General features: G+C 42.5%; 1 protein-coding gene across 3 annotated transcripts in view; it reads left to right on the top strand.

Moving 5' to 3' along the window:
* Nell2 (neural EGFL like 2) overlaps nt 1–19,585 on the top strand; it is a 387,809-nt gene that overhangs the window by 46,958 nt on the left and 321,266 nt on the right. For 2 of the 3 annotated variants that reach the window (XM_070039336.1, XM_070039332.1), the window contains 2 exons: nt 15,592–15,677; nt 16,134–16,262. In XM_070039336.1, the coding sequence (XP_069895437.1) occupies nt 15,592–15,677; nt 16,134–16,262 (215 nt within the window). Of the gene's footprint in view, nt 1–15,122; nt 15,184–15,591; nt 15,678–16,133; nt 16,263–19,585 lie in introns of those variants that run through there. The other variant, XM_070039338.1, reaches the window with a different exon arrangement.

Genomic DNA, 19,585 nt, shown 5'->3' with positions numbered 1-19,585 from the left:
CGAGGTTCAAAGCCAGCCTGGGCAGGACAGTCTGTGAGACTCTTATGTCCAAATAACCACCAGAAAAACTGGAGGTAGAGTAGTGGCTCAAGTAGATCACTAACCTTGAGCAAAAAAGCTAAGAGACAGTGCCTAGGCCCTGAGTTCAAGCCTCATGATTGACAACCCCTCCCCCCCCCCCCAAAAAAAATAAAGATTACCAATATCCTGAGCTGAGCTTACTCTATTTCTTTGCATCCATTCTGGTCAGTTTGCTTTGTGAGGCAGGTCTCTGTATTATACCAAGTTAATATAACAGAGACTCAGGTCACACACTCTGAGAGAAGCACCATCTTCTGCCTGTGTTGGAAAGCTACCAAGCACAAGTGAGCCCAACAGCCATGCGCAGGAGTTTACTCAACTGTGTGCCACACAATTTAATACAGGGATGGCTGTTTCGTTCTCTTAAGGGTACACTTTCAAAGCTTGTGTTTTGGTTGAACTCAGCACCTGGGCCCTGGGGTGTTTTGTTTAAGGCTGGCACTCTGCCTCTTGAGCCACAGCTCAACTTCCAGCTTTTTACCGATTTGTTGGCAATAAGAGTCTCACAGACTTTTCTGCCCAGACTGGCTTCAAACCACAAAGCTCAGATCTCAGCCTCCTGACTAGCTGGGATGACAGGCATGAGTCCCCAACACCCAGCCTAAGAGCACATGTTGGATGTGCAAAGTATGTACATTTTTGGTCATGTTTTTTTCTTTTTTGTTCCGATGCAATTTAGCAAAATGCAATTTGAGGTTTGTTGAGTGTGCCTCATGTATATTTCTGGAAATTCATTTTACTATGTTCTATACACATAAACTTCAAATTCTCTAGTGTATTGAGATGAAAAGAATGAGCTAGTCACCATGGATAATTTAAAAAGCACTCCTGTTGTGTAGATTCAGGGTTTCCAATACTGTCCTAAGTGATGGAAGAAAATCTTTTCAATGCTGTTGCTATTCTAATTAGTTGTGATACTGTGTGATCTTTCACCCTGAAGGAGGCTTGGGGGAACCCCAACTGTCATGCTTGTTTAGGTGCTGAGAACAGGAACACAGTAAACCTTTAGTCCTGTAGACAGCCCTTTTTGGTGGTGGGGTGGGTGGGTTGTCCATATTGGGGCTTTAATTCAGGGCCTCATACTCTCACTTGGCTATTTTTTGTTCAAGGCTGACACTCTACCACTTGAGCCATAGCTCTACTTTTTGACTTTTTGCTGGTTAATTAGAAAGAAGAATCTCATGGACTTTTCCTACCCAGGCTGGCTTCAAACTATGATTCTCAGAGCTCAGCCTCTTGAGGAGATAGGATTAAACTCATGAGCCACCAGCACCAGACTTGTTTCATAATTCTTATAAGATAGTGTGGCTGCCTGCTCTTGGTTTCCCTTGACGGTCAATGAGAAAACTGTGGAATATCCTTTCTTTTCTCTTCTTTTCTTTTGCCATTCCTGGAGCTTGAACTCAGGGCCTGGGTGCTGTCCCTGAGGCTTTTGCTCAAGGCTAGCCTTTACCACTTGAGCCATAGTGCCACTTCTGGCTTTTTCTGTTTATGTGGTATGGAAGAATTGAACCCAGGGCTTCATGCATGCTAGGCAAGCACTCTACCACTAAGCCACATTCCCGGCCTCTAGGACTCTCCCTTTGTCTTCTCTGAGCAGTAAAGACACCAAGTGGACTCCACAAGGATTTGACTTTCTGTGTTAAAATAATCTTGATAACTGCCACTTAACTAAATGGCTGTTGGTGCTGAATTATTCTTAGCCAAATTGTGACTCTATGCTTTTTATACCTTACTAAATATGTAAAAGATTAGTTTGGCTAGACTTTATTTGGAATAATAGTATTCGAAGCTAAAAAGGACTTGAAGAATTTAACTTTAATCTCTGATAGAGAAAATTGAGGCACAGAGGATTTGATTAAGAGTGAATCTTAGAGCAAGAAATTGTAATGCTACTACAAAGCAAAGACTTCCTGTTCTTATTAGAAGTAGAAAGAGGCAAGCTGAGATCTTCCTCCGGGCTTCAGAGGGATCATGGCCTTGCTATCACTTTGATTTTTTTTTTTTTTTCCGGTAGTACTGAGGTTTGAACTCAGGGCCTTGCACTTGCTATGTAGTTGGGAGGCAAGTATTCTACCACTTGACATATGTCCTCAGACTATTTTTGGTTTTTAGTTATTTTTCAGAAAAGAGACTTGTGTTTTTTTGCTGAGGACATGGTTTGAACTGAGATCCCTCCTACCTATATCTCCTACATACCTAGGATTATAGTACCATTCCACCATACCCAGCTTGTTTGTTGAGATGGAGGGGAGGTGTCTCACTACTTTTTGCCTGAACTGACCTCAAACTGATGCTTCCATTCTTCCAGGTAGCTGGGATTATAGGTATGAGACACCACACTGAACATTGATTTTTGTCTTGGAATTTCCAGAAGTCTTCCACTAACTACAGAGATACCTAGTTTGTGGTAATGTGTTGTAGCAGCCCTAGGAAACTAATACATGGCCTAATAATGTGTGTATATATATATATATATATATATATATACATACATATATACATATATATGTATATATATTTAATATATCAGTTTCCAAATGAGTTCAGATGGAAAAAATAGAATTTGTGTCTTGGACTCAGATTGTTAAAACAAATGTAAAGCTCTGTTATGCTTTTTTTTTGAACCAGTGTTGGTATTGATGGGATTCAACAGTCAGTAGTTCAAGAATAATAATGGAATTTGCTCTTTGGACTATTTGGGTTGAGTGAATGACAGCCATCAAGTCTTAACTGCAATATCCAAAAGCTGAGAGGTGCTTTGTGAGTGTGAAGTATCATCATACTGATAATAAATAAAGGTTGTGTGGTAGAAAATAGTCTGTCCAATTGGGCAGGAAGAGTTGGAAGTAGAAGTCCAGGATGCTGTCAGTCTGAGAGCTTCTCACATTGTAGGACATTAGTTGTAGAACATTAGTGTAGAATGTTCACTTGGGTACCTTCAGAGATTGAACTTCATCTATTGTTCCTTTATGGAGTGATCAAATATTAAAACAGACAAACAAAAAAGATATGTCTTCCTTTTGACCATGCCATATGTTTTCAGCTATGTGGGAATCTAAGAGGTTTGCCAGGTAGCCTCACTGAGATGGCTCAGCAGAGCCAACTGCAGGAGTTAGCCAGGAAACCAAGGCCTTGGGCACAATGACTGGAATAGGCTGCTCCCCTGGGTGACATTTTTTTTAAAAATAAATGCCTTTAGTCTTTAAATTCTAGAATACATCGTCAATGTGTTTATTGTCCCAAGATCGTCTCAAGAGAGAGAATAGGCTCAAATTCCAGGCAGCTGAATGAGAGAAGAAATGCAACATGGCTAGTGAAATAAACACGCCTGCATTGAGCTCTGACTTGGTGCATTATGGCATTATGTTTACTTGGGAATCTTCTGAATGGCATAAGCACAAATCCTTCTTTTTACAAAACTTTCAGCATAATGGGAAAGATAGAAAATGGTTCCAATACAGAATTATTACCCACAGTAGGAAAAGATGTCAGTCACAGACATCAACTTTTAAAGAAGAAAGCAAAATGAGCCAAAATTTAGAGAGAGAGTGACACAACAGCAATCTAAAAGTGGCTCTTAAGGGACATGGTGTACGTGGGCCTGAGTTCCAGCCATGGCTGAGCCCACAGCAGAGTCCTCTCTGTGGGAAGGTTAGCTCCTGCGGGAGAATTGGGGAATCACCTTTCTGGAAGAGGGCCTGTTGCATACAGATCTTCCAGGTAAGGGAGCATGGAAGAGTTCTAGCAACCATCTATTGGTTCCTTTACCACCTGTAGGCTAGCCCAGACCTCTTTGTCTGGTGCCTGTTTATGTGACATTGTTATTTAAGCACACAGCAGGTCAGTCAAACTCAGAAAGCTGCCAATGACAGGGCACAGAAAATAAGTATAATGTTGCCTGAGTGAGGTCTACCTCAGAGGGGGCCAAGTGACCAGAATATAGGGGGAATTTGGACCTCAGAAGCCTGCTTTACTCTGGAAGAGTAGCTTACCTACTGCTGTCCTGATGAATTATACTCATGATACAGTTTGGGCAATGACGGGGGAGGGGTGAATTCTGAATTTGGTTTGAACCGAAAGTGACTTGATAACACTGAGCAGTGATAGATTAGCTCTTCTAGCAACTGCGTAAAGAGATAGCTACAGTGAGAGTGATTCTGAAATCCAATGCTATGTCATACTATCTACTCTTGAATTCCAGCTCTGCCACTGGAAAGTGTATGGCCAAGGTGAAGATATTTAACCTCTGTGTGGGTCACTTCTTTATCTGTAATGAATGTATACCTTATGTGGTGATCATGAGGATCAAAAGCCAGGTGCTGCTGGCTCACAGCTGTAATCCCAGTTACTCATTAGGCTAAGATCTGAGGATTGAGGTTTGAAGCCAGCCTTGGCAGGAAAGTCTGTGAGATTATTAACTCTAAATAATCACTACAAAGCTTGAAGTAGAGGTTTAGCTCAAGTGGTAGAGTGCCAGCCTTGGACAAAAGAGCTACCAGACAGCACCCAAGTCTAGAGTTCAGGCCCCAGAGTACTGGCACACATGTGCATGCGTGCACATACACACACAGGTTAATACCCTAAAACAAAGTGTGACACATAGTAAACCCTCACTAAACAATAGTCATCATGCTTAAGCCATCAAAAATGATGTCTTGTGTACAATATGAATGTAGAAAATAAAATTATATTTTTATACACCTGAGTTTTGTCAATTAACTAACATGCCTTCTGCACAGAGAAATTGGGTAATTGTAGTCAAACCAAAGAAAAAATATATAATGTGCTGTGTGAGTACAGGGAATAAAAAAGTTGACAAATGTATGTGTAACATTGGTGTAATGTTGACAAAATACTTGTCAGGTACGTTGATATAATTTGCTGTGGGAGAGAGAGGAAATGAAAGGAAATGAGAAGAATGTATGTGCTTTATTTTACGTTGGAGGTACTTTGAGACACATTCTTGTGTACAATCAATAAGAACCTGAAATACTGAGATATATAACAAATGAAAATAAGTTGTCAATTGCTTTTTGTTGCTGGAAAAGTTCTATTACAAAACTGCTGCAAATTTTACACTGGAGATTTTGCTCAGAAACTTAGAACTCCATTAAAATCATCTGTTGAACCAATTCTGTATGTGGAGTAGTGATTTAGCGATGAAAGAAGAATGTTTCTGGAATATCTTAGCAGCTAGGTGGAATGGTCTATAGATGTTAAGGCAGAGATTTTGTATGCACTGGCAGATGCCTTCTTGATCAATAGGCACACTACAAAATTCTAAGTAACAATAGCTACCATTTAAGTGCCTGCTGTATGTGGGACACATATTTGGTGCATTTATATACATTATTATTGTATTTGATAAATACCTATTATGCCAGAGAATGCAACTGGTATCACAAACAAAATCTGTAGAAAATGGAGAGTGTAGGTTGTGCTACCAGCAATAGGGAGTCTGAGACAGGAAAGTTACAAGTTCAAGGTCAGCCAGAGATACATTCTTTTTCTGTCTCAAAAAGGAAAGAAAGAAAAAAAGAAAGGAAGGAAGGAAGAAAGAAAGAAAGAAAAAAAGAAGTTAGAAATGAAAGAGAAGGGAGCTTATATCACATAGTTTATGGGTATTTTCACAATAAAAAATAAAGCTAAAAAATGTATAACTAAGTACAGTTAAGCAAGAAAGCAGATAGGGAGTGATAGGTATGACTATGGAGAACTGATTTTGTTTTTTGTACTGGTTTGGGGGGTTTGAACTCAGGGCCTGGGTACTGTCCTTGAGATTTTTTTTGTGCAAGGCTAGTGCTCTACCACTTGAGCCATACTTCCACTTCTGGCTTTTTGGTGGTTAATTAGAGATAAGAGTCTCACAGACTTTCCTTCTCAGGCTGATTTTGACCCTCAATCCTCAGATTTCAGCCTCCTAAGTAGCCTGAGCCACTGGTGCCCTGCTGAGAATTGCTACTGTAGGTAGGGTCATTGAGGAGAATGCTTCACTGGAAACATGACATTTGAAAGGGATGGAAGAGCAAGCCATGTGGCAGTAAGGCAGAAGAACATTCCAGAGAGAAAATGAAGTGTTAAGTTCCTGAGGCAGGAACATATTGAATGATTGAAACCAGCCAGGAAGAACAGGAGCAGTGTGGGTGGGGAGATATAGGAAGAGATTTGGCCAGAGAGGTGTCAGTGGGGTTCACGTGATCATTATGTGGGTTGATCATGGAAGTCCATTGAGATGGGGCATCCTTTCCTTGGTTGTATTTTTGGCTTGGTCTGTGATACCCTTCAGAAGGGATTCTTCAACCAAAGCAGTACCTGCATCCCTAGCTTCAGATTCAGACTCTGTGATGTGTAGACATGGTACTTACATAATTGGACTTCTGCCAAAACCTGCTGTTTAAATGAATACATTAGGAGAACAAGGCTGAAGTGGTTTCTCTGAATTAATTGTCTGAGTTTCAGCAAATGACTTGTCTTTGACTTGGTTTGTGAATTGAGAATTTTGTGTGTGTGGGGGGGGGGCATGGGATTGTAGGCATGAACTCAGGGCCTGAGCGGTGTCCACTTTTGTGCTCTATCACTTGAGCTTCAGCTCCAGTTCTGACTTTTTTGGTAGTTCAGAGTGTCATGGACTTTCCTGCCTGGGCTGGCTTCAAACTGCAATCCTCAGATCTCAGCCTCCTAAGTAGCTAGTACTACAGGTGTGAGCCATTGGTCCCCAGCAATTACTTTCCACATTGAGAATTTTTCTATTACCTGGCTGTAAAAGATGACCAATCTTCTCAAGTAGTCCCTTCCTTCATCGTGTTCATATCCTCATGTTCAGAGTCAGCTTGCATAAAGGAAGGATAACGATGACTCTAGCATTGTGGATCACTTCTGCATTATGTACCTGCTCACTCAGCAGCAATGTCTTTTTCTTTACATCCTCACTTCCAGCCTCTGGCCAAGGCCATCACAAAGCTGAGGGAACAGAGGCTGGCTTTGGCCCGGTGTCAGAACTCAGTGGGGCCTTTCTTCCTGTGAGAGAATTGGGTGGCGTTAGTGAGCAGACATTTTGGCAGAGCTAATACTGGATCTGGTTCTCTGCCAGCCTTTTAAAGATATTAACAAAAACTTAATCTTGTTCCCAAGCCATGCATTTGGGAAACCTGGCCTGGGCTTTCCTTCCAGCAAGTATTATATATGTGCTCATCCAGAAGAAGATTCTAATGATAGTCACTAAGCAGCAAGAAGCAAGAATTACAGGCTGAGTCAGGAAGGCTTTTGATTATGTGTCTTGAGGCTTGAAATTCATAAAATTTTCTTTAAGATGAGGGGCCAATATATAGCCTTAGAAAAACAGAATTATTTTTGGTGATAGCAGAAGCGGAATTAAAAAAAAAACACCTTCCCTTGAAAATGGAATTATTAATGACTTCTATATTTACCATCACTGGAGTTAAGTTTACAGGATGAAAGGAGAAATCTGATAGAGGCAAAATTGATTTCTGGATCTCTCTATGAATATTCTAACCTTTAGCCATTCAGGAGAGGGTTACTCAGTTTTGAATGCTAGACAAAGTCCTATTCTTTAATGGAAACCATTCCACAAGGCCAGAAGCCAGCAAATCAGCTGTGTCCCTGTGCTTCTCCCTATGCAGAGCAAATTAAGTACTGAGATGTACTGACCAGAGAAACTCTGTCCACATAACCCTGTCTCCTTAACTTTTGGCCACTGAAAATAAGGCCTGTTATGATGGGATATGCTTCTGAATCCCTGATTTGTGGTTCTTGGAGACTGATATAGTTGATAAATCAGTAAGCCAGTCCTATGCTGAGAGTGTTATATATGTTCTTTTAACCAGCAAGACACAGCAAGACACCAGCGATTTAGTCAACTTGATTCACATTTCCAGTTCCATTTTCTATGCCCATTTCATATGGATCAATCTTCCTTGTCATTATTTTGCACTGTGGTAACTGGATCCCAAAGGGGAGTGACAGAAGTAGGTCAGCCCTCGAAGTGGCAACAGGAGGAGCTAGCATTCATGCATGGCCAAATGCTGCTGACCCTTGCAGGCTCAAGAGAGGCATGGGGTATGATGCTGTGTTGGTAACAGGTGCAGGGAGCTTGTGTCTGGCCCAGGAAAGTGGGGACAGAAACTTGACTCCAGGTTCCAAGCTTCTTTTTTTTTTTTTTTTTCCTGCTGCTTCCAAAACTGGGTTTGAATAATTCTTATAGAGTTTCAGTTGAGTTGCGTGAATAGTTCCACGTTTATGGTGAGTACAGATTATTGATGGAAACTTGCCTCTCTCACCCGTATGTCCTGTTTAGTTAGGGATCTATTCTTCTTTTCACCTTTAACTTAATCAATAAACAAAGGAGAGTGTGCTTTAGAAGCAAAGATACTTTTTTTTTTTTTTTTCGTTCATGAACTCAGGGCCTGGGCACTGCCCCTCAGCTCTTCAGCTAATGATAGCGCTGTACCACTTGAGCCACAGCGCCATGTCAGGCTTTTTCTGCTTATGTGGTACTGAGGAATCAAACCCAGAGCCTCATGCATGCAAGGCAAGCACTGTATCACTGAGCCACCTTCCCAGCCCCACTTTTTGTTTTTTGTTTTTTTTGGGTGCTGATCCTGGGGCTTGAACTCAGAGCCTGGGCATTGTTTCTTAGCTTTCAAAAAAAATCAATCATCTCTCCATAAAAATCAAGACAATATCAGAGCTTTTCTTTTTTTAATAATTTTTTAAATTGTGATTAAGTGATTACATAAATTTCACAGTGTTGTGAGATAGTGATATTTAGTCACAAACACATTCTAACCTTCATGAGGCAAATTGTCATTATTGTGGTCTATGAAGTATGTGAATTCTATTTGACAAAAGAATTATTTCTTTCACATTGTGTGGTATGCACATTTCTTTCCTTTTGCTTAGTGTTAGTTATTCCCTCTATCCCTCTCATTCCTTCCCTCCCATTGATGCCTTTGAGTTGCTTAGTTCATTTTTATCAATATTCAGGGCAGCTGATGGCCCCTCTGTTGTATGTTTTCCTGTTTCCCTCTGATTCTGTGTCTTTCTCCTAATTTCCCTCACATGTGTGCATATATGTACAATATATGGGGTCAACAACAAGGGGTCATTTAGTAATGATAGAACAAGATGAGTGGAGGTCCTTTGTTTCTTGAGTCCTGTTTATTTTGTCGTATCTCCTTGCATTTAATATCAGAGCTTTTCAATAGGAAATTTTAAATTCATGTCTACATATACTACATACATAATAAAGAATGGAGTAAAAAAAAGAAATGGGTATTTGTGAAGATGTTTTCATTTCTTCAGGGTAAGTATCTAAGAATGAGTGTTTTACCTTATAAGAAATCAGACTTTTCATATCTTAATTGTATTTCAAAAAGCTAGTAATTTTTCTTTAATATACATGCATTTTGTGCACTGCTTAAGAAAAAAAATACCTATCCTGAGTCACAAAGATTTTCTTCTAAAAGTTTTGTATTTTAGCTTTCCCACTGAAGCTTTGAAATATGTTCTAGATTAATTACTGTGTATATAGCACACGGTGAAGGTCTATATTCCTCCTTCCATCCCCCCTTGTGTATGGACTAGTTAGGTGTCCAAGTACCATTGTTAAAAATATTGTCCATTACTCATTGAAATGCCCTGGTGCTTTGTAAAATAATACTTAAGCCTGTGTGTGTGTGTGTGTGTGTGTGTGTGTGTGTGTGTGTGTGTGTGTGTGTGTGTGTGTGTGTGTGTGTGTGTGTGTGTGTGTGTGTGTGTGTGTATCTCTATACTCACTTTCTCTTCCCATTAATTTATATGTCCGTACACATAGCTGTACAGTCTTAAAGTCAGGTAGTTTGAGTCTTCTAATTTTGTTCTTTCTCAAGAAAATTTTTTTCCTATGTGGAAAAACAATATAGATTTTGTAGCCAGTCTTTCAATGACTACTAAAGAACCTACTGGGATTTTGGGTGGGAACATCTTGGATCTTTAGATCAAAATGAAGAAAATGGATACCATAAAATATTAAATCTTATCCATGAACATGGTAGACATTTTCACTCACTTAAGCCTTACTCCATAGCAAATGGAATTTGCCAATTCCACTTAGCAAAGTCCTATTGTTTTCAGTGTGAGAACATACCCTTACTTTTCTAGATTTCTTTTTCTTCCTTCCTTCCTTCCTTCCTTCCTTTCCTTTTCCTTTCCTTTTTTTTCTTTCTCCTCTCCTCTCCCTCCCTCCAGTCCCTGTCCCTTCTTGTTCTTCTTCCCTCCCTTCCCCCATTTCTTGGTTAGGCTTACAGAAAAATACTACCCCTAACCTATTGATTGAGATGGAGTCTTTCTGGCCTCAAAGTGCAATCTTTCCAATCTCCACTTCCTGAGTAGATGGAATTACAGGCATGAGCCACTGTACCCTTTGGGATAGGCATCTTTGAATGCCACTGTGGTGTAGTTCGTTTATCTTTTCAATGATTCCTGGAGACTTACCATTGATTTCTATATATTGATATATTCTGCAGCCTTGTTGAACTCACTTGTTCTGATATCTTTTGCAAAGATGCTTTGGGAAATTTTAAGTGGGGTAACCATATCATCTAGAGGAGACATCATTTCTTCTTTTGTAATATGAACGACTATTTTTCTTGCCTCATCGTATTGACTGAAATTCTAATACAGTCTTTTCTTGTTGGGTGAAAGACATGGACTATTCCCTCTCTCCCTCCTTTCCCCCCTTCCTGCTTCCTCCCTCCCTTCTTTCCTTCCCTGAATTCAAGCCCCATGACCAACAAAAAGAAAAAAAGAAAAAAACCCTCCAATGGGTCATAATTTGTTGTTTCCAGTTCTGGTATGGATGTGAAATTCTCCCTCATCATGGTCTCCTGTGGAAAATATAAACGCTCGTGTCTTCCTGTCTCTGTCATGACATCAGCTACAGGTTTATCTGCCAGTCACCAGGTTTGCTCTTCTAACATCCAGGGACTTTCTTTTCTCCTCACGTGGAGCTCATTTACCAATAAAAACACTGTACATTGATTTGTGCTTATGACAGAAGGACAGGCCCTAGAGGTCAGGAGAGTCAACCATTTTGACTGCACTTTTCCTTTTGTGGTTAATATTCGGAGTGATTTTCTACAGATATGGTAACATTACCACAAGTGTAGTGGATTAAAGAAATACAGATGCATGGATTTGCCTCTGAACTACAGTGTCTTGGGGCTAAACTCAAGTTATTGGCAGAACCATGTTCTTACTTGAGATCTGAATATGACTTTGATTCTTTTCTGGAGAGTACCCAAATGCATTGGCTCATAGGCCTTCTAGATTCTTCCAACCTCACATGCAGTGACAAGAAGTCAGGTTCTTCTCATACTGCATTTCTTGCTGTTCTGCTGCCCTCTTCCACTTTCGTGCTTACACCGAGTACACTCACATAATCCATGAGGATCTCCGTATTTCAAGGTCAGAGGTCAGAGGCTCAGTAAACACAATTTCATGTACAGCATTAGGGGTTGAACTTGGCTCAGGCTTGCAAGGCAAGTGTGCTGTACCATTTGAGCCTCACTCCATCCTTTCATTTGCTGTCTTTAATTCCCTTTGCTATGAAAAGTGGATTTGTAGGTTCCAGGATTTTGGACATGGAAAAGCTTTTTTTAAAAAAAAAAATGGGAAAAGAGAAAGGGGTATTACATCTACCATGGCTATTGAAAATAAAATTTCTGAATATTTTCTAAAGGAGGTTTTTTTTTTTTGGTTATTGTGTGTGTGTGTGTGTGTGTGTGTGTGTGTGTGTGTGTGTGTGTGTGTGTGTGTGTGCGCGTGCACTTTAGCACTGAGGCTTGAACTCAGGGCCTGGGTGCTGTCCCATAGCTTTTTTTTTTCTCTCAAGGTTGGTACTCCACCACTTGAGCAACTGTTTCAATTCCAGCTTTTTTACTGATTAAATGGTGATTAGAGAATCTCTTATACAAGCCCTTCCCAGGCTGGGTTTGAATCACAATCCTCAGATTTCAGCCTATTGAGTAGCTAGGATTATAGGCATGAGCCACGAGTGACTGGATAAAAGAGTTTTAATGTGTGTCGATATAATGCCTAGGGGACAGCCACAATCAAAAGAGGTGAGGCTTCAAGGACTATCTGGTGGGAGTGATTCTGTATTCCACCTGAAGTAGTAACAAGTATTGCAAGTAGAAACTCCAAGGTTGAGTGTGTATATGCTATTCCCTGGAATTCTGTTTAAAATGGTGCAGAAAGGCATACAGATGAAAGTGAAGACACTGTTACCTCTGGGGACAGAGCTAGAATGTTACCAATCATCTCTCAAGGTCCAGAAAGAGCATTACCTACACACAAGTGTAAGCACACCCAAGGCCGAGAACCTCTGCTTTGCCTAATAAAGTGACTCACCTTTCTTCTGCTTTTCTACCCTTTGTACTTTAGTTTGATCCCGAATAGCTTTGTCCCTTATCTCTGTGCTCCTATTTCATTGGTTTCCCTAATATTTTAGTATGTTGAATTAGTTAAAGTAGCAGGCTCAGAAGGAGTAACTTGGGGTAGAAACGTCTACTCTTCTAGAGGGAGCATTAAGTATTTGTGGAAAAGTCTACTGACCATTAGCTTGCAGCATGTCATAAGTGAGACATTCATGGATCTTTTTAAAATATGTGATTTTGACTAAGTGCCCTTAAGAACTAAATATACAAATGATGCTGGGTGCCAATGGCTCATGTCTGTAACCCTTGCTGCCCACGAAGCTGAGATCTGAGGATCATGGTTCAAAGCCAGCCCGGGAAGAAAAGTCTGTGAGACTCTTATTTCCAGTTTATCACCAGAAAAAGCTAGAAGTTGAGCTGTGGCTCAAATGGTACAGTGCCAGCCTTGAGCACAAAAGCTTAGGGACAACACCCAGGCCCTGAATTCAAGCTCCAGGTTTGGCCAAAAAAAAAAAAAAGGAAATTAGAAGAAATTCCAGAGGCCACAAATTTAAATCACTGCATGCACATCACACAGCTCTGTTGATGTAGAAAAGCTCCGAGTCCAGTGTTGTGATTCGTTGTATTGAAATAGTGTATGATCTGAGGTCTCCTTGCCCTTAATTTTGTGAAAATCTGACTCCCCAAAAGCAAATGGTGCCCCCAAAGCAAGATGAAAATAACGTGCTAAGTTGAAGTGGTGTGAACATGTTATATGGTAGAAAGGCAGCATGTCATTAGTGGAAATTGGTCCTTATGGGAAATAGAAATGAAGCATTTGTAGCACACTACAGAACTTAGAACATTTCTAGTTCTATGTCTATGTGGTCTCATACCCTGAGCCACAGACTACCAAGTGAGCATTATTATTGTTATTATTATCTTTGAGTAGTTGTACAAAGGGGTTACAATTTCACATGTCCATTTATGAGCACAATGCATCTTGACCAGTGTTACCTCTTCCATCATTCTTGTCCACCTCTCCCAACCCCACCTCTCCCCTCAAGTTACCTGGTTCCATTTTCACGTATGTATACTGAATATTATAGCTGTATTCTCCCACCTTTATTCATCCATCTGTTTCCCTCCCCTTGACTTCATCCTTCCCGGGTAAGCATTTTAGTAATAGTGCCTCTCTGTAGGAAAAAGTCAGAATCTTACCTGTTTGGAAGAAGGGTTAAGAAATTATTGGTACAGACGAGCATGTTAACTACTTTTTGAGACATTTAACTTTTCAAAATGGAAGTTGTCTTTCCTAAAAATTTTAGGGCTACTGTGGAAAAAAAAAACATTGACCTTGAACGTACTTTTTACTTGGCAAGACATAGACTACAATTGAATTCACTTTAAATGATCCTAAGTGTATGATGAAAGGCAGGTAGAGCCTGCTTGCTGCCTGCCTGCCTGCCTGCCTTCCTTCCTTCCTTCCTTCCTTCCTTCCTTCCTTCCTTCCTTCTTTCCTTCCTTCCTTCCCTGCCTCCCCTTTTATCCATTTGTGTCCATGTGTCCATGTATCTATGATACTATCATCCATCAACTTATGATATCTATCGATCTATGTATGCATCTATCTATCTATCTATCTATCTATCATCTATCTATCTATCTATCTATCTATCTATCTATCTATCTATCTATCTATCTATCTATCTATCTATCTATCTATCTATCTATCTATCTATCTATCTATCTATCTATCTATCTATCTATCATCTCTTTTAGGTATGGATAGGGTCCCTGGCTCTGTTCCCTGACTCCCTCGTGCTGGTTTTGGAGAGCTCAAGCTGACTGCGTGACTTTAGGCTCGGCCAGGGGGCGCACGAGGTCCCGAAGCTGTCCGGCAGCTGCGGGCTAAGTTCTCCCCAGCGCTCCCGGAGCCGGGGAAGCTCTCCAGCGCCGCGCCCCGGGCAGAGAACCTCTCCGGTGGGGATCGAGGGACCCCCCGCGCTAGCCACGGGTCTGCTCCAGCCTCCCTTCTTCTTCCAGCTCCGCCGGGGGAGGGGCGGGCGGGTGAGCGCGCCGCGGCCGCGGTCCTTCCCACGCCGGGAGGTGGGTGCCCGGCGCCCCGGGCGGCTCCAGGACCTGTGGCCAGCATCCTCGGGCTTGCCTTCCTTGCCTGGCAGGCGGTCTGCCTAGCGCCCCTTCACAGCCTTGCCGCCGGCGACTGGGTGGTCCCTGCTCGCTCGCGCTTTCTCTCTCCCACCTCCCCCTTCCAGACACGCACCCCGAAATCCAGGGGTGCGCGGGGGGCGGGGGGGGGTGAGCACCGAGACCACCCATCAACTCAGCACCTTGGAATTTAGACGTTGGATCCGGAAAAGGAGATTGACGTTGCCGGGTCAGGCGGAGAAGGGAAAAGGAAGAGAGGGCGGAGGCCGGCGCGGGGAGGGAGGGGGGGAGCGGGCGGGGGGGGGGGCGTCCTCCGGACCCGGTTGGGAACCGAGGATCCCACACGGGATCCCGGGGTTCGGGCCTCCTTCTGGCGGCCCCTCCCTCCTCCGCCTCAGCCCTCCCTCCTCTCTCTTCCCCCCCACCCCCCTCCTCCCTCCCCCCTCCCTCCCGGAGCCGTCTCTGCTCCGCGCGCGTCTCCGCGCTCTCTCCATTGTCTCTGCCCGCCTTACAACAGGTTCGGGCGGCGGGTGCGGTGCGGTGCGGTGCGGGGCCTTCTCGGGGAGGGGGGGGGGACGCGGGGAGGGCTTCGCTCTCCGCTGCCGGGGTTGGGATCCCCGGGCGGGGCCGGGCAGCGCCGGTCCAGGGCGGGTCCGCCCCTCCCCGCGGGCCCCTCCCCGGCTGCCGGCGTGCGGGAGGCGGAGGTGCGCGGCGGAGGCTCCGAAGTTCCGCACGCGCTCGGGGGCGCGGGGCGCGGGGCTCCCCTTTTCTCGCTCAGGCCATCACCTCGGGTGTTTTTTTTTTCCTCTCTCCCCCATCCTGCGAATCTCAGGCAGAAGACGGGAAAAAGCACACAGCATTCCCCCCCGATCGCCAGATCCCCATCGATCTTGTATTGTTTTTTCTTCCTTTTTATGTTTTAAAGAGGGAGACGATGGACTGAGCAGATCCGCACCATGGAGCCTCGGGTGTTGCTGAGAACGTTCTGTCTGATCGTCGGTCTCGGAGCAGGTGAGCGCGTGGCCGCAGAGCGGAGCGGGGTGGCACTGGCATGGGGACGGTCCCCGCGCCGGCCCGGGGCGCGCGGGGCGGGGGGAGGCGGGCGGCCCGGCTGCTCGCGACCCCGAAGTAGGTCTGGAGATGATTGTTGTTCATCGGGGTGCCTAGAAGGTGGGTCACGCCCCTGGCTAAGGTCCCGGGCGGGGGGGGGATCCGAAGGGGAAACTTTACCCCGAGAGGGGCGTCAAGTGGGTCATGGCGCCCCAAGACTCTCAGCCTGGCTGGCGGTGGGGGGGACGGGGTGGGGGTGGGGGGGTGTCGCAGGTGAGGCTGGCTCTCGGCGGCGGCGGGGCGGGAGTGGGCAGGGGCCCTGTCCCCACCCCTCCCGGCAGTGTCCCCGGGGCGCGCAGGGTTCATGGAGCAATCCCCCTCTCCCCCCCCCCCCCCATTTCTCTCCTTCTCCCTCAGCCTGCGGGCTTGGTGTGGACCCCTCCCTGCAGATCGACGTCCTCGCGGAGTTAGAGCTCGGGGAGGCCACGGCCGGAGTGCGCCAGGTCCCGGGGCTGCATAATGGGACCAAAGCCTTTCTCTTTCAAGGTAGGCTCCAGGCGCGCGAGCACGGTGCGGGTCCTCTTAATCCCGGAGGAGTTGGCCTGGCCACTCTGGCTAACTTTGTGCCTCTGCCTGTGGATGGCCTGGGCTGAGTTACAGAGGGTGTGAGGGTGTGTGTGTGTGTGTGGGGGGGTCCCATCGCTTTTGAAGTGGCCTTTTTTTTTTTCTCTTCTCTTTTCCTCCATCTCTCCGGCCCCCCCCGCCCCCCCACCCGGTACTTTGTACTTTTGCCAGTTCTAATGGATAGCTCCTTAATTACCGAACAGAAACTCCAATGGCAGATGGTTGATTCTAAGAGCCCGGGGAATAATGAATTATAACACAGAATGCCTCGTTGGGGTGAAATTGATTTAGGTAAGAAGCCGGATAGCTTAATCTTAGTTAAAGACCTTGGCCTAGGAAAGTTTCAGGTACAGTCGGGCCCCCGCTGCAGAAGGATTTTCCCCCCCTCTTTAATGAAGGTAATTTTGTGGAAAAATGAAGACCACTCAGTATTTTTCACCTACCACCAACACACACTATTTGAGGCAAGATTCCTTATGAATAAAAAAAAATGACCATTTTTCCTTCCCCACCAAAGATAAGGAAAAGCGAATAATATCCTCTTGAAATTATTTTGGAAGTATTTCCAGTAAAGCATAACCCCTCACAATTAACTAGGATTTTGCAACTTTTTTTTTTTTTTGTTTGGAATCAAATGACTTAGGCTATGCACAAATGCCTATATATTCAAATGTGTTGTGCAGTCCAAAGCAACCCTAATGAAGCAACCCTTTAAATTTGATGCAGCCAAGCTTTAAAAGATAGAATTGGCTGGCAGAGAGGGGCTGTACTAGGAACTTCTGTCAGATAGCTGGCCATGTATAAAAGGCTAAACTTCCACACAGGGAAGAAGGCAGAATCAAAATGGAATTTGCTGTAATGTGCTTGAGGGATTAAAACATCTTTCTTCCCTTCTTCTTCATGCCATCCAGATTTTTCTTTTGCTATTTTGGGGCCGTGGCTTCCAAAGAAATACAGCTTATAATTACTAAAGAGTTGGCTGTGCAACACGCAAGCGCTTTGGCACATCTGCCGCCAAGAAATAGAAATAAAATAAAAGTGTTTCTCAAGTGGTGTTATTCCCTGATACTGCCAGTATGTGTCACCATGGACAGTGCCACCAAAGTCCACAGATGGCAGAGGAGGAGACTGACAGGTTGCATTTATTTAAGACAAGTTTGCTCCTGTGACAACTTTGAATGCCATTTTTTTTCTGTTTTTTTTTTTTTCTTTTAAATAAAAACTGTCCGAAGTGGCACTGTGGCTCAAGTGGTAGAGTGCTTGTCTTGAGCAGAAATGCTGAGGGACAGCGCTCAGGCCCAGAGTTCAAGCCTCACGACCAACCAAAAGAAATTGTCATTTTATTTTTAAAACTATTGTTTTTAATTGTGGCAAATAAAATGGCAATCTTTATTAACATAAAGATTTTTTTTTTTGTTTTGGAGTTGAGGGCTTGGATATTGAATCGTTTGGTCACTTGAAAAAAATGACCAAAATTTTTTTTGTCCTAATCGAAGAAATATCTGTGAGACATTGAATGAAAGTGTTATTAGGATAAGCATTTTGGTTGTGCATTATCTTGTTTTCTATCTCTGATTATTTTGGCATGTTTAAACAGACATTTGAACTAAACTACTTTATCATTATTATTACTAAGTCTTATCTCTAATTTGTTAATCCGTGTGGAATGGAAACAGTTATTTCAGGCTGCTAATATGATGACCTGCAAAGCTTTTCAGGCCCTATGACTTCTAATAAATAATAGCATAGGAGGGCTCCTACAACTTTCAAAGTCTTTTTAAAGTTTGATTAGTGTTCTAGCTTTCTTTGTCATGCCTGAGCTATCACAAGTAGAAATCTGCAGTACTAGACATTTAATGTGAGACAATCAGCCAATTAGATAATTGGTAATTAGACAATATCTAAGAAGTAGTCTCAAAGAGTCAGTATCTTTTCCTGGTTAATTAAAAGAGAATGTTTAATATTTATTTCTACTTAAATCTCCATTTTCTAAAAGATGGACATTGTACATCAGTCTCAGAAAGCAAATAAATGTTTATTTACTTTTTAGTTGTCCTCAGCAACCAGGCATCAGTCAATGTACATTGGCGAGTTGGTTGTTTTTGTTTCTGTGTTGGTACCAAGTGTGATTTTGTTTTAAGAAAGAGTAAGTACCTCACCTTACTTAACATCTTATTAGATGTGCATAATAAAAATGAACTAGGAATATACTTCAGTGTTATAATCTTTTTATTATAATACTGACCACAGTATTACTAATAATTTTTAAGATGTAAAATTTTATTTCCTGCCACATTATGAACTTGATGTCATATAATAACCAGTCAGTGTGTATTTATTACCTGTTGTATTCTCAGGAGGCATATATTACTGATGTATTGCTTATGTCCTAGCCATGGCTCTTATTCTCAAATATGGGTTCCGAAGTTGATGAGTAGACTCTATATCACCTTGGAAAGGTCTTCTCTCTAATATTAGGAGTGGAAGATTTTGTGAAGGATCACTTTGAAAACTTAGGGTTCCATTGGATTCCATAAGCTTTAGGGAGACAATAGTGTTCAACTAGAAGGAGTTTTTTTTTTAAGATATCACTTATAGTGAATTGAGTGTGTAGAATGTCACAGCAGAATAATAGAAAATTATGAAACCTGCAAGATGCTCTCAGATTTCATGTGAACCTAACACACAAGTTTCTTTATGCTCTCAGGTTTGTCCTAAATTTCTCCTGCAGTAACAAATCTTCCATCTAATAGCTGTGCAATAAACTCAACATATATTTACCAGTGAATTTTTTTACTTGTTTAAGATTTCTTTTTCTTTCTGTCTGCTTTGTTATATTTGTGAGATACATGTAATTCAGTACCTTTTTGAAACTGAACAGTTTCTATAAATTATTATGAAATGCTAAATCTGCTTTTTTACTTAACATCTTATTAGATGTGCATAATAAAAATGAACTAGGAATATACTTCAGTGTTATAATCTTTTTATTATAATACTGACCACAGTATTACTAATAATATTAGTGTTGTTAGAATTTAAGTTATAGCTGATTTAGAAGTTTAATAAGATCTAACTTTTATTATCTCTTAATAAATGGCAGCTTTTGATGTGAACCAATTAAATCAAGACTGTCTGGGCAAGAATTTGGAATTCATATTGCAAAGATCTTTTAGTCATTTCTAACTATTATCTTACTCATAGCCACAAAAAATACACTTAATATGCTTTAGAAAACCCAGAGG

The sequence above is a fragment of the Dipodomys merriami genome, unplaced genomic scaffold, assembly GCF_024711535.1.
Source record: "Dipodomys merriami isolate MVZ:Mamm:240054 unplaced genomic scaffold, mDipMer1.0.p SCAF_10, whole genome shotgun sequence".
Classification (NCBI taxonomy): Eukaryota; Metazoa; Chordata; class Mammalia; order Rodentia; family Heteromyidae; genus Dipodomys; species Dipodomys merriami.
This window is presented reverse-complemented; position numbering and strand designations above follow the sequence as displayed.